This window comes from Grammomys surdaster, unplaced genomic scaffold, assembly GCF_004785775.1.
Source record: "Grammomys surdaster isolate TR1022 unplaced genomic scaffold, NIH_TR_1.0 63, whole genome shotgun sequence".
Classification (NCBI taxonomy): domain Eukaryota; kingdom Metazoa; phylum Chordata; class Mammalia; order Rodentia; family Muridae; genus Grammomys; species Grammomys surdaster.
Genome location: NW_021604565.1, coordinates 11,655,459 through 11,668,900, shown reverse-complemented (window position 1 = coordinate 11,668,900; position 13,442 = coordinate 11,655,459). Strand labels below are relative to the sequence as shown.

At 40.6% G+C, this 13,442-nt stretch overlaps 1 protein-coding gene and 1 pseudogene across 1 annotated transcript in view; both read left to right on the top strand.

Moving 5' to 3' along the window:
* LOC114620600 overlaps positions 1 to 2,430 on the top strand; it is a 13,559-nt pseudogene extending 11,129 nt beyond the window's left edge.
* Nipal2 (NIPA like domain containing 2) overlaps positions 1 to 13,442 on the top strand; it is an 85,391-nt gene that overhangs the window by 38,435 nt on the left and 33,514 nt on the right. Inside the window, exon 4 of the mRNA XM_028766694.1 lies at positions 5,780 to 5,839. Coding sequence (XP_028622527.1) covers positions 5,780 to 5,839 — 60 coding nt within the window. The remainder of the gene's footprint in view (positions 1 to 5,779; positions 5,840 to 13,442) is intronic.

Sequence of the window (13,442 nt, the reverse complement as noted above, 5' to 3'; positions counted from 1 at the left end):
GATGGTTCCACCTGGCACAGACCTGCAGGTGTGCTGTCTGGATGGTTTTTAAAACTATTGACCTTTATGATCTTTCAGACTTTAAACATGTACTTCAGTACATGTTACTGTAGGAGTAAAATCAACCTTGCTCTAATTGTTTGTCAGGCAATGGTTATTGGTAAAACAACAACTAGAAATAATTGAGCTGGGTAGGCCTCTGTTTATAGAGATGTATGGGAACACTTTGGTCTATTTCTGCTCATTTTAAAAATTCACTACTCTGCTAGGAACTCATGTTACACAGATAGGCCAGATTGCTTGGTGCGACTCACATTTCACCCAGAGGTACAAATATAATGCATGTAAATGAGGTACACACAAATTCATCATAGTAATATGTTATTTTTATTACTTTGCTAAATATTTTATTCTATATAAAAACTTGGTAGAGGAGCTTGAGAGATGGTTCAGATCTCTGGCACCCACTAAATGCAATGTAATAGGTATGGAGGTGCATGCCTATTACCCCGGCACTAGGGGTGAGGCACAGTAACAGATCCCAGGGCCTCATTGACAGCTAGTCTAGTGAGTTCCAGGTCCAGTTAGAGACTCTGTCCTACAAACTAAGGTAGAGAGCTTAAACCCTGGCTCGGCAGTTAAGAGCATGTGCTGCTCTTCCCGAGGCCCTGAGTGGGATTCTCAGAAGTCATATCAGATACTCACAACTACTTGTAAGTCCAGCTCCAGGAGATCTGACACCTCTGCATTCATGTACACATACCTACATAGAATCACACACACACACACACACACAATTTAAAATAAAGTGAATGAATTTTAAATATGGTGGAGAATCATAAAGGCTCCCAACAACATCCCCTCTGGTCTCCATATGCACAGGCAAGAGTAGTGCACACACACATGCACAAACATACACCACCTTGGTAGCAAATTTTCATGTACAGAAGTGCATTGGAGTTCTGAATTCTTGTAGAGAGGAAGAAGAGGAAGAGGACCATATTTGTTTCATGAAACATAATTGTTGTGGCAGTTGGTACAGTTCAGTGTGTGTCATATATTTTTAGTCTTTATTACAGTTGTATCCTTTTGGCTTGAAGCAATGAAATTATTTCCTACATGACATTTCCAACGCTTCAATATGAAAGCTACATTATTTATGAAGCTATGGCTTAGCAACAAAGGAAAAGGAAGTCTGTCCTTTCTGTTCTCAAGGGAAGCAGAATGCACTGAGAGAGCCTTGGGCCAGGGAGGAAGAGCAGATGCCTGCGCTAGCTCAGCTGGCCCGCCAGTATCCTCAGGTGAGGTCAGAAAGAAAATGTACAACCTCCTTGTAACTTTAGCGTCACATTTGTGACATCCAGGACTAGGTAGGTGTCCCTCCTAGTCTGTATTTTCCTCATTCTGTGGAAGCAGAGTTTGCCATCTTCCCGCAGCCCTTGGCTGCGAAGTCACCGTTGCTAGGATTGCTGTAGTGAGATGCACAGTGTTCTTCATGCAGCCGCAGCAAGGTGCTTGTTACTCTGTCCATTTCCAGCCGGAAACAGTCTTTGTCCAGGTTTTTATGATGCCGTTTGTAAAGTTGTTGGTCTTCATTCCTTTCTAAGCCTCCGAACACAGGATGCTGGTGGGTTTGTTTGTTTGTTTGTTTTTGAGTTATTTCTATCTTAAGACAGAAATTTTGGAAAGGCTCTTGTGTTCTACTGAGGGGAGGGCTGTTGGCGGGGCCTGTGGTACGCCACTTCAGCCGGACGCTCAGACTTGAAGCCACGCGGCTTTTTGCTCCTCTGGGCGCTACTGCCTCTGACGGCCAAAGATTCCTCTCGGACTCTCAGGCACTGCTACGAGTGTCACTCTTCACACCAGAAAACTGGCGGGTACTATGGGGAAAAAAAACAAAACAAGAAGAAAGTGGACAAGGTACTGGAAGAAGAGGAAGAGGAATATGTGGTGGGAAAGATCTGCGAGTTATCAAGGGCAAGGTGGAATATCTTCTAAAGTGGAAGGGTTTCTCAGATGAGGACAACACTCGGAAGCCAGAAGAGAGTCTAGATTGTCCTGACCTCATAGCTGAGTTTCTACAGTCACAGAGAACAGCTATGAGACAGATTAATCCGAGGCAGGCAAGCGCAAAGCTGATTCTGATTCTGAAGATAAAGGAGAGGCAAGCAAGCCAAAGAAGGAAGAAGAGTCAGAAAAGCCATGAGGCTATGCCCTGGGTTTGGAGCCAGAGAGGATTGTTGGAGCTACTGATTCCAGTAGAGAACTCATGTTCCTGATGAAATGGAAAAACTTTGATGAGGCTGACCTGGTCCCTGCCAAGGAAGATAATGTCAAGTGCTCACAGGTTGTTATATTCTTCTATGAGGAAAGGCTAACATGGCGTTCCTACCCTCAGAGGATGATGACAAAAAAGACGACAAGAATTAGCCCTGTTGAGTACCAGCCTCGTCACCTCTGACTGTGGGTTTCAAGGGGGAGGGAAGGAGTTGTTCTTGTCTTGACACCATAGAGGTGGCTTAAGAAGATGTCCTTTGAAGAGCCAGCATGGTTTGTGTCCTGCAGCATAATTCAAGTGCTTTAAATTGTTCAAGCTGTATAGTTTGCAGACCCATCCCAATGGAGGGAAAATGTGTTTCAAGGCAACCTGTTCTGCGCTTTGCTAAGGAAGCAGTGGACCTTCCATGAAGGACAAAACCTGCAGACTGGGATATGGGAAAGCAAAGATACTGTCAGTCTTCAAAGAGCATCTCCACAACCCACAGCCTTCTTCCCAATAATGTTAACTGCATTTTTACAGCCTCACATGTGTGTGGTTTTTTTGGCTATTACTGGTATATTAATTGAAGGTGGGAGGGTTGAGGCAGGGAGGAAGGGAGATGGGTGGAGTCATTTCGTCTAAACTTCGGGGCCTGATTGGGGAAATGGTGAAACAGTAGAGCAGCTAACTAATAAATTGGTTCTATGTCCAGAATATTTCACTTTTTCAAAAAAATGCCATTAGCACCATGAATAAGGACTATGAGAGACTGTTTAAAAAACAAAAAATTTAAAAAAAAAAAAAAACCTTAAAAAGTCTGTTAATCCTAAAACCTACAGCCAAGGTGCTCCCAACCTGAGCTCAAAGTGTCCCACAAAGGACAAAGCCAGTTCTGACTTACCAAAGCTGCCTTTTGACATGGAAACTGACAGAGAGGGAAAGGTTATTAGAGAGTATAGAGAAGCAGATCACTCTGCCTTAGACTTGCTAATTCTTGAAATTGCAGGGGAAAAAAACCCTTTTTCCAATCACAAAGTTATAAATATCAGTTTGTCCATCTAAAGCCATTGGCTCAAGTATTGCAGGAGGGCCTGTGGGAAATGGAGGAGGGGCCTCTGCTCTGAGGGTGGGAAATCTTGGGGCCCCTCGCTCTCTTTTTGTTTTTGTTTTTTGTTTTTGTTTGTTTGTTTGTTTTTTTCAGCTTTGAACCCTGAAACTGCTTGTGTCAGGTTCAGTTACTGACAGCACAAATTCCATTGAGTCAATTCAAGGACTGAATGACTTTACAAGCCCTGGGCTCAGGAGATTAACTTTCATATGGGGGTAGTGGTTCACTTAAGAATACAAAATCTTCAGATTAACTGATGTCCAAAATACTGTCTTGAATCATGAGATCCATCAAGTTTTAGTATTATCTAGACCTGCAAATAGAACTACATTGTAAAATCTTTTTCAGCATGTGTTAAGATGTATTTGAAAATTTCTGTTTAAGTGTAAACTTCATACCATACTGTCAGTTTTTGTCTTAATAAAGTTATAGAGTTCTAAAAAGGACAGAAATTTTACATATATTCTCAAACCTGTATTAAACTCAATTCCTAATAGACTTAATTTGATAATTTAGTATTCATATTTGTTTGTCTATAGAAAATCTTGCAGCCAGGCAGTGGTGCCATGCCTTTAATCCCAGCACTTGGGAGGCAGAGGCAGGCGGATTTCTGAGTTCGAGGCCAGCCTGGTCTACAGAGTGAGTTCCAGGACAGCCAGGGCTACACAGAGAAACCCTTTCTCGAAAAATCAGAAGAAAAAAAAAAAGAAAAAAAGAAAATCTTGCTTTGATGTTTAAGAATCAAACCACCCAATTAAATATAGACTTGATAAACATTTCTCCCACCTGGATTATTCTATGTGAAACTTCCATTCAAATGTGTAACTTGCCCAGGAAGATTATGCAGGAGCAAAGATGGGCTCAAGTGGAAATCTGGAGTAGGAATCATATGAGCATCCCAGCTTATTTAAAGTAAAAGCCTTGGGTGTAAAATTGTTAGCTTATTTTAAATAAATCAATAGAGCACCAGGCATAGTCATATTTAAAATATAACTGTGACATTCATATAATGTGTCATTATACAGACACTAAAATTATGTCTATGAAGAATTTTTAATGACATAGCAAATCGCTGCTTCCGTAGTAACTGAGGAAGCAGTGTTTGATAGTTTGATCTCAGCTGAGAAGGTAAAACATCCACATCTCAGCTGGAGTTTTCTCTAGATAACACTACTGTTGTGGAAACATTCTTTTCTCTAGTTTTACTTTTAAAGACTCAACTAGATTTTTAAATAAAACTTACAGCCAAGGTGCTCCCAACCTGAGCTCAAAGTGGCCCACAAAGGACACCAGATTTTAAATCTAGATTACACTGTGCATCTTTTTTATGATTGCAATGTTGAGTTCTCCAATGCCTGAATTCATCAAGGAATGAGCCTACATGGAGAATAATGCAAATGTCAAACTTACTCCTTGACCCTGAGGCCACAGCAGCAGGTCGTGGCTCAGCGCTGAGAGTCCAGACCCTGAGGCCACAGCAGCAGGTCGTGGCTCAGCGCTGAGAGTCCAGCAGCATACATCATTCTTGGAAGAGTGAGACACAACACAGAAGAAAAAGCTGAAGACAAGAAAATAAGTCTCAGATAAGATGAAAAACTACATACAGACTCTGTCCCAAGAAAAGAGTCAAGTGGTCCGCTCAGGCAGATCTGATCTTGAGTTTAGAGTTGGAGCACAGAATAGGCAGTTGTACCCGTAGAAGTCCTGAGCATAAAACCAAGTGGCAGATCTGGAAACTATTGTGTATTTTAGAAAAGGATGAGCACAGACTAGAAGCGAAACTGAGGGCAAATGTGAGGAAAGTGGCAGGAGAGAGACCATAGCCGTCACTGAAGGCCGGTCAGCAGCTCTGGTCTTTGCCTGTAAATAACAAGAAACCATTAGAGATTTAAGAAATCTTTAGAAAGATTCCTCTGGTGGCGCGTGGAGAACTGGGGAGTAAGATGTCAGGACGGATGCTGTTGTGCTGTTAAGCAGAGACGTGCGGTTAAACCTGAGCTGGGCCTGCGGCAGGTCGATGGGGGCGGGCAGCCCTGGGCGTGCTGTAGGAAGGAGAAAGAACCAGGAGCAACCTAGACTGGGCGGCACTGGAGGGGCGCTGGAGTTGATGGGCTGTGGTATGCAGTATGTTTGAAGCACATAGATTTTAAATCATTCTCAGCTTCCTTTGCTTTCCCAGGGTTCTCTGACTCTCTCTCCCCGCACTTCCTGTCTTCTCTTCTTTTCTCTTCTCTCCTCTTCCCCTGCCTCCCTTTCTTCTTCCCTCCATCTCTCCCTTCTTCCCCACACACTCACGCAGTAAACTTATGGAGCCCTTCCTGTATACCGGCACTGCCCCAAGCACAATAATACATGCTGAATAATACATGTTTTTATGTTGGAACTACTACTAATGGCAATTTTCTTTGTAGGTAGTGCCATCATTTCTGTTATATTTCTAAAAGAAAATTTGAGAGCCTCAGATTTACTAGGTGAGTAACCATTTAATTCATGTGTTATAACATCTCTTGATCAATAAATAATACTACCTAAGAAATTACATACTTAAGAACAAAAGTTAATGAAGTGGATGCAGATCTCAGGGTGAGCATCATGTCTGGGGCCACTCCCCCTCCCTTCTCACAAGAGCTTCCATCTCGTGGTGCCTGCTGCTGCTGTTATTGCCAATAGCAAATTATTATTTTGCAATATTGTTGTTGCTAATGTTGTGATACTTTTATGAACATAATAAGATTCAGGGAAACCATCTTCAGTTACCTATTAGACTATTCTATTTGAAAGTTCATATTTGCTAGGTTATTATGTTTATACTGCCTAAAACCAAAAGTCACAAAATATTAGTTCCATCAAACAGTACCTACTTGTATTTAGTGCCTTCCAGAGGTAGCCTACATATTGTTTCTGCAAAATTTTATTTAGAGGGGTTGAGAAGATGGCTTAGCAGGTAAAGCGTTCTCTGTGCGAGCATAAGGACATGTCTGTGGCTTCCCAGCACTCACAGAAATCCTGACTAAGCTCTGTGCTGAGGAGCTGAGGAAGCAGAGGCACCTCCTGGGGGCTTCCTGGCGGCCCAGTCTAGCTGAACAGAAACCTCCAAGTTAGTGAGATCCTGTCTTGAAAAATAAAGGATTCTATAACTAAGGTTTGGCGAGCATTCTTGAGAAGAGGACAGAAGGACTGTAAGAGCCAGAGATTAGGGAGTTTGCTGTGAGATGGTGTTTCCTAGTGCTGTCAGAAGCTACACCCAGAAAGTCTCACCAACATGACTGCCCAAGCATGAACTGAAAAGGATATCAACAGACAAGCCAGAGTAGACGGGGAAAACCCACAAGGCTGCAGCCCGACACGAAGAACTACAGGCATTTGAAATTTGAAATGCTGAGAGCAGGAGACATAGACATTCTTGGGAGAGCACACCAATCGTTATCCCATACTAAACAGTCAGTGCTGAAAGCTCCATGTGAGTGATAGGGTACCAGCTGAGCAGGTTATATCTAGAAATATATATGTGTGTGTGTGTGTGTGTGTGTGTGTGTGTACATATATGCATGAAATAACAAGTAATGAAAGAGACCGTGAATTTGAAAGGATTTGGAGAGGGGAAAGGGAAAGGAAAATATAAAATAAAAATAAAGGAGAGAACCCTTAAAAGCAGGCAAGCAGATTTTGACCTTTGACCCTCTGCTATGCACTCACCACACAGGCATATACCACACCTAAGTAATTGTTTGAAAAATAAAAACAAAGAAAGTTTCTGTCTTTGGAAATATAGTTATTGATGGAAATTAACAGTGACCTTACTGCTTATAATAAAGATTTCTATTATACAGCAAGGCTATCTTGTGTCTTTTAGCTTTTGTTGGGAATTATTCATGAGAATTATAGAGGTCCATATGTTTTTCCTTGACAAAAGCCTGCCTTATTTCTTCTGATATATGATAATGGATACTTTATGCACTTTAAACAAAACAATGCCTACCCTCTTCCAGGGAGTTGGTTTTGTTTGTTTGTTTTTAATGTGAACTCTGGATTTGACAGCTGTTGTGGTATGCCGAGCACACACATACACACACCACTTTCCTTGAGTATAATATCTTGAAAGTGTCTTCACTTTTTCCTTTCCACTTTGGTTTGTTTCTGCTGGGAGAGTTTTCAGTCAACATTGTCTAATATTTCATAGTTAAATGTTTTCTAAATGCACTTATGTGTGATTATATCTTTTCCAACACCCTTTTGATATGCTGTATTTTATAGGATCATTTGGGAAAGTCATGTGAAATCAGAAATAGGAACAACTAACACGTAGGTTTTAAAACCTACAAAAAAAAGTTTTATATTATTTTTCTTATTTATCAAATGTCATAGGGGAACTTCAAATCCTTTCATCTGACACCTGCCATCTCTTGTAGTTAATGGGTGGTTACTGACTAAATTTACCCAACTTAATAAGATTGTATAGCTGGGTAATAGAGGATTTCCTGTCTTGACTATTGCTGTAAAATTGTCTTGACTAACAGTGATGAAGAGATAATTATGACTGAAATCTTGTTCTAGCTTTTTTTCTTCTGTTGCTGAGTTTAAGATAGATATACCAACAAACACAACTTTAAGGGACAGACAGTTTCATTGGTTAACAAATTCACACTACAGTTCATTACTGCTGGGTGGTCACAGTGGCCGGAACTTAAAGCAGCTGGTCACATCCACAGCCAGAAGCAGAGATGACACATGTTCCAGTATTATACATATGACTTATTTTTTAAAAAAACATATTTATTTATATAATTTATCATTGAAGGTAAATTATTTGTAGTCAGGGATTGTGATATGCATGCACTTTTAACTATTAACTTGACACAACATAGAATAACCAAGGAAGAGAGTTTCAATGAGGGACTGTCTAGATTAGGTTAGCCTGTGATCATCCATGGAAGACTGTCTTAACTATACTTATGGAAAAGACTGGCATAGACCAGATGTAGGATATAGAGGGGCATCCAGGAGCTCAGCAACCAACACAGCAAGTGTGAGCAAAGAATAGAATTGGTTTGGTAAGTTAACTTTGGTAAGCAGTTCAAAGTGTTGCTTTTGTAGAGGACCCTGGTCCAAGTGCCAACACCACATGGTGGCTTACTGCCATCCATGGCTCCAGCTCCCAGGGACCTGATACCCTTTTGAAGGATAGATATACATGCAGCCAAGAGGTTTACAAACATAAAATAAATTTTTAAAAATTTCAAAAAGGAATAGAGAAATGAAGTAAGCTTCTCCTTGTACCTGTGCTGCAGCTGCTTCCTGAAGAACTCGGGAGAGCAAACGGGAGCCCTAACTATTGCGACTGGTAAGGTAGAAACACTGAAGTCTCAGATCAACTGAACATTACGAAAAGCAAAGAAATAGTCTTCCTCCCGTGGATTCAGCTTTGCTGTGTGCGTTTTACACTGTGTGGCCACTGCGTATTATGTGAGAAATATAAATATCTCTCACTGTAATTAACATAGTTACTATGATCAGTATCATTCTCAAGAGATTTCCAGAAGGTAATGCTAAAAATCTAACATGAAGGATGGAAGCATCTCCGTCACCACACACCAAGAAAACATCAAAATAGGGCAAAGATCCGTATGTGTGTTAACAGCAGCCAGCATCTCTTAAACATTCCTTTTTGCCAGGTACTATGATGTGTTTTACATTGAATATATTGTTTAACTGTGGGAACAAACCCATTTCCAGAAGCAAACTGGATCAGAGAGATTAAGTAACTTTCCCAGGGTCACGTAATTGGCACGTGACAGAAAGGTGTTGTAACCATGGCAACCTGACAGAGCAGGAACTCTGGTCTAGGATATGCCCCTAAAGCCATGCAACATGTGAGGTTATTTAAATACATTCTTTAAGCCTTAATTTCCTCATCTTTAGAAGTCAGATTCTATTACATATGAATGAATGTGTATATTAAAATTTTTAGAACAGGGCCTGTCACATCATAAGTACTGATTAGTCATTACTTTTATGACTACTACAACCACTACCACACTCTCCAGTTAGTCAGAGGACACCTCAGGACACACTTGAGGAAGGTCTCCAGGGCTCTAGTCTGTGGCTTCGGCTTGTCCTTTAACCAAGTGTTTTGGTGGGAATGGCACTGTTAAGTGGCCTTTGTTTCACGCCTCAGTTGAGAGAGATCAGTTCTTACCTTTAATGTTGTGCTATCGATGAGAAAGTGGGTGAGCCATCCTTTCCATACCCTCTCCTTCAGCAAGGAAGGCCATGAGATGATCACTACCTAAGATGTGCTAACTCGCTCACTGGGAGGCCAGGGACACTCGTCCTGCCTCATTCAGTAATGTGTATTTTCCTTGTGCTTCCTTACTTTTGTGCTTTCTGTTAAAAGCTAAGAATGCAGGGTTTGGGTTTTTTTTTTCTTTTAGATAAACAAAAACCAAACAGGGGAAAGAGTAGCTAGTGGTGTTTTCTTAAAGGCTAACATATGTGCACGCTAAAAATTAAATTGTCAGATTGTGAAAAGGAATATCATTTATTTTTCCCCTGCTTCAAACAAATGAAAGTTTGTGTTTCATGATGGAACAAATGAAGATTTGAGGCCATGTGGAAACAAGCTGAACTAATTTACTGCCAAATGTTGCTCTCTGGCCAGGAAGTTTTTCACCACAAGCCTCAAAAAAATGACCTCACAAAAGCCTTGTCTGAAAGGACTCACCAGCCATTATTAATTAACTCACTGACAGGCCTTGGCCCCCGTTCTGATTCTTAGTGGATTAATAATTTTAAATTATTTTAATGATTATTTTTTCTTTAAAAAAAAGAAAGAAAATGAACACCAGACTCCTCTCTTTCCTTCTTCTTCATCAGTCATCAAAGTGTCAATCTAATAGTCTGTGAAAACCACATTGATTTAGGACCAGATAATAACATCATCAAAATACAAATTACAGTATAGTCCTCAGCACTCCCCTGAGACCAGAAACTTCATACTTCAAGAGCCTACAATAATTTCCCTAGGTTGATAGTGAGACCAAGGCCACTTAGTTTCCTTCTCACCCTTCTCCAAGATCACCATGGTTGGGTTCATTTGTCTAGAATAAGAATCCAGCGAAGTGAAGTGCCATTCTAGCTGAGAGGACAGAGTGCCATTTTTATTTCAGAGCAGCCTCAAGATGGGAAGCCTTTCTGATGTTGAGTCCAGGACTACCTAAGACCTGAGCCTGAGGAATCTGGACTCAATTGCTGCCCTAGTATTAATTAATACAGTTCATTATTCCAGTATTCCAAGAGAGTAATCCTTGGATTCTCCTCAATCAAGAGATAATGCAGTGCCCAAAAGAACTGTTTGGAGTCAGGTTAGCTGAAAAATTTAAAACTGAAGGCCCTCAGAAGTCAGGTCAAGACAAATCCTGGGAGTTATAAAATTAAAGTTTAGAATTTAATTAAAAAATAGTAATCTGGTAAACAGAACATCCGCCAAAGAACTGCGTACATCCCTCTTAATGTGGTGAATTGAGGAGACAGCAAACCAGTCTGCCTGGTTCCAGGCTCAGATGCTTCATCCATTAAGTGTCTCTGGGAGTCTTGTAGCAGGCTACTGTCTGCTACAAGACTCCTAGAGACAAAGGCTGCATTTTTCATAGCAAGCCCATTAAATGTCAAGCATTTCCTAAGTATAAAATACACCTCAAAACATTACTTCAGAGCAATACAAATGGTCAAGTACATTTAGAAAGTAAGACAACTTTGTTGTCTTCTAGTGGTTCATAGTAAATGTCAACATCTTGGTTACCTGAGCAGTCTCCCAGAAAAAGAACTGCCCCGGTTTAACTCATCTCTCCCCAAATATATTTGATGTCTTAGAAGTGTTTGTTAGGGCATAAATCTCTTTAAACTTGTTCTAGGGAACACCCATTTGGAAATACTCTCCTAAAAGAAATTTAGAGTTAAAATAGCCTGAAACTAGTCAAGGATCCTAGGGCCCTCTGCAGAAGCAGTCAGCTCCGCCTGTCTAGGCTCTGTGTGCTCTGTATTGTGTAAGGGTTCCCGCAGGTAGACTGACATGTGCATGCTTCTGACTCAGCAGCCCTACAAATGTATTCACTCAGTATTTGAATGTTAATGGTCAAGAAAATAGATTACCTGGGTTCTAAACCAAGCTTTCTGCTTACTGGCTGAAAACTCGCAGGCAGAATCCTTTCTGATTCATTTTCTTCACTTGTCAAATGTAGGTCGTAATAACGATTATACATTATACTTTGTATACATTGTATGTTATATGTTATAGGATTTATTTATGATGTCATAATAACATAATTATGTAATAGTAAACTGTTTGCCCTTACACATATATTTGCTAAATGTATGGATTTAGTGACTTGTAGTCAATTGTAGTCAAAACTGTTAAACAGAAAATTGTAGAAGTAAGCAATTTGTAAGTTTTAAGTAGCTTGTTGAAGTAGATTGCTTTGTTGTTATTGTTCATCATTTACTGTGCCTAATTGTAAAGTAAGCATTATCATATCATAGTAAATATGAAAACAGGCATTGGTACCTTCCTAGATTCTAGGCACAGGGAGGCTATGGAATGTATCCCCACAGACAAGGGAGACTACTATTAGGGTTAATATTTAAAACGGCGGCACCCAATCTGGCTTCTTGTTATGGTGTCACCATGTTCCCAACTAGGCAAGGCCTGAGGCCACAAGCGGCATGTTCTCACTGCTCCCCGGCTCAGGCCGGCCAGAAGCTCTGGCCCTGGCACCCACGAAATGCCAGCATGGGAGATGGCTCTGCCAATCTCCCATGCTGTCTCCACAATGCTTGACTGAGCCCAGACCATCCTGCCATCCACACAGTACCTGGTAGAAATGAGGCTCTAGTGCTTAATTATTATCCAAAGGATTTACATATTTAGAAATACTCAATTAACATTTGCCCACACAATTAGAGTTGTTTCCCAATATCTAACCTTATGATATAAATCGTTACCCAGGACCGTCCTGGACAGGTGCATGGTTCTCCATGGCTGCTACATCTCTTCCTCCTCCTCGAGCTCCTCCTCTTCCTTCTCCTCTTCCTCTCCTCACTCAGCCTACCTCTCATACAGCCCATTAGCCGAGCTTTGTTACAATGTAGTGGGAAAATATCCCGATACAGGCTACTGTAATCATTTCTCACTGATATTTTATAAACATTAAATTAATGATGTGTAAAGCATTTCGGATTGTCTTTTCTCTACAGCGTGTATAGTGTGTGGTGTGTGTGGTCTATGTGCATGTGTGTAAATGCCTGAGGGTAGAGGTCTGAGGAGGATATCAGTCTACCACTCCATGTCATTCTCCTGTAACAGGATTTTCTACTGAACCTAGAGCCCGGCTACCTGCTATCAAGCCCCAATATGTCCTCCTGTCTCTACCCCCACAGGACAGCCACACCCAGCTTGTTATGTGGGTACTAGGAATTTGAATTCATCTATCATATTTGAGTGAAAAACACTCTACCTGCTGAACCATCTTCCCAGCCCCTTTTATTAAACTATAATATTTTTAGTATCACCCCATTTTAATATTGATCACAATATTACTTTCATGTCAGCCATTCTAGTCTATAAAATAATCAGTTTGTACTTTATAAAGATTACCTTCCTTCCAAAACAATTGATCTCCCTACTATAAAAAACAAGGATTAGCTTGTATGCCTGTTTTATTTTACAAGTTACAGGAAAAGATATCATTATTTGTATATTATACCAAACTGCATGGGGAATAGCCCACTTTGAATTTGTAAGAGAAATGAATTTCTTTTGCCAATGTAGAAAAGCTTCTATTAGAGATGAGTAAATGCACAGAGAGAGAGAGAGAGAGACACACACACACACACACAGAGAGAGAGAGAGAGAGAGAGAGAGAGAGAGAGAGAGAGAGAGAGAAAGAGAGAGAGAGAGAGAGGCTCTACAAAGAATTTGGTAGCCAGAGAAATCTAATTTCTTCTCAAGGGCCTGGTTTGGTTTTTTGTTTGTTTTGTTTTGTTTTGTTTTGTTTTGTTTTGTTTTGTTTTGTTTTGTTT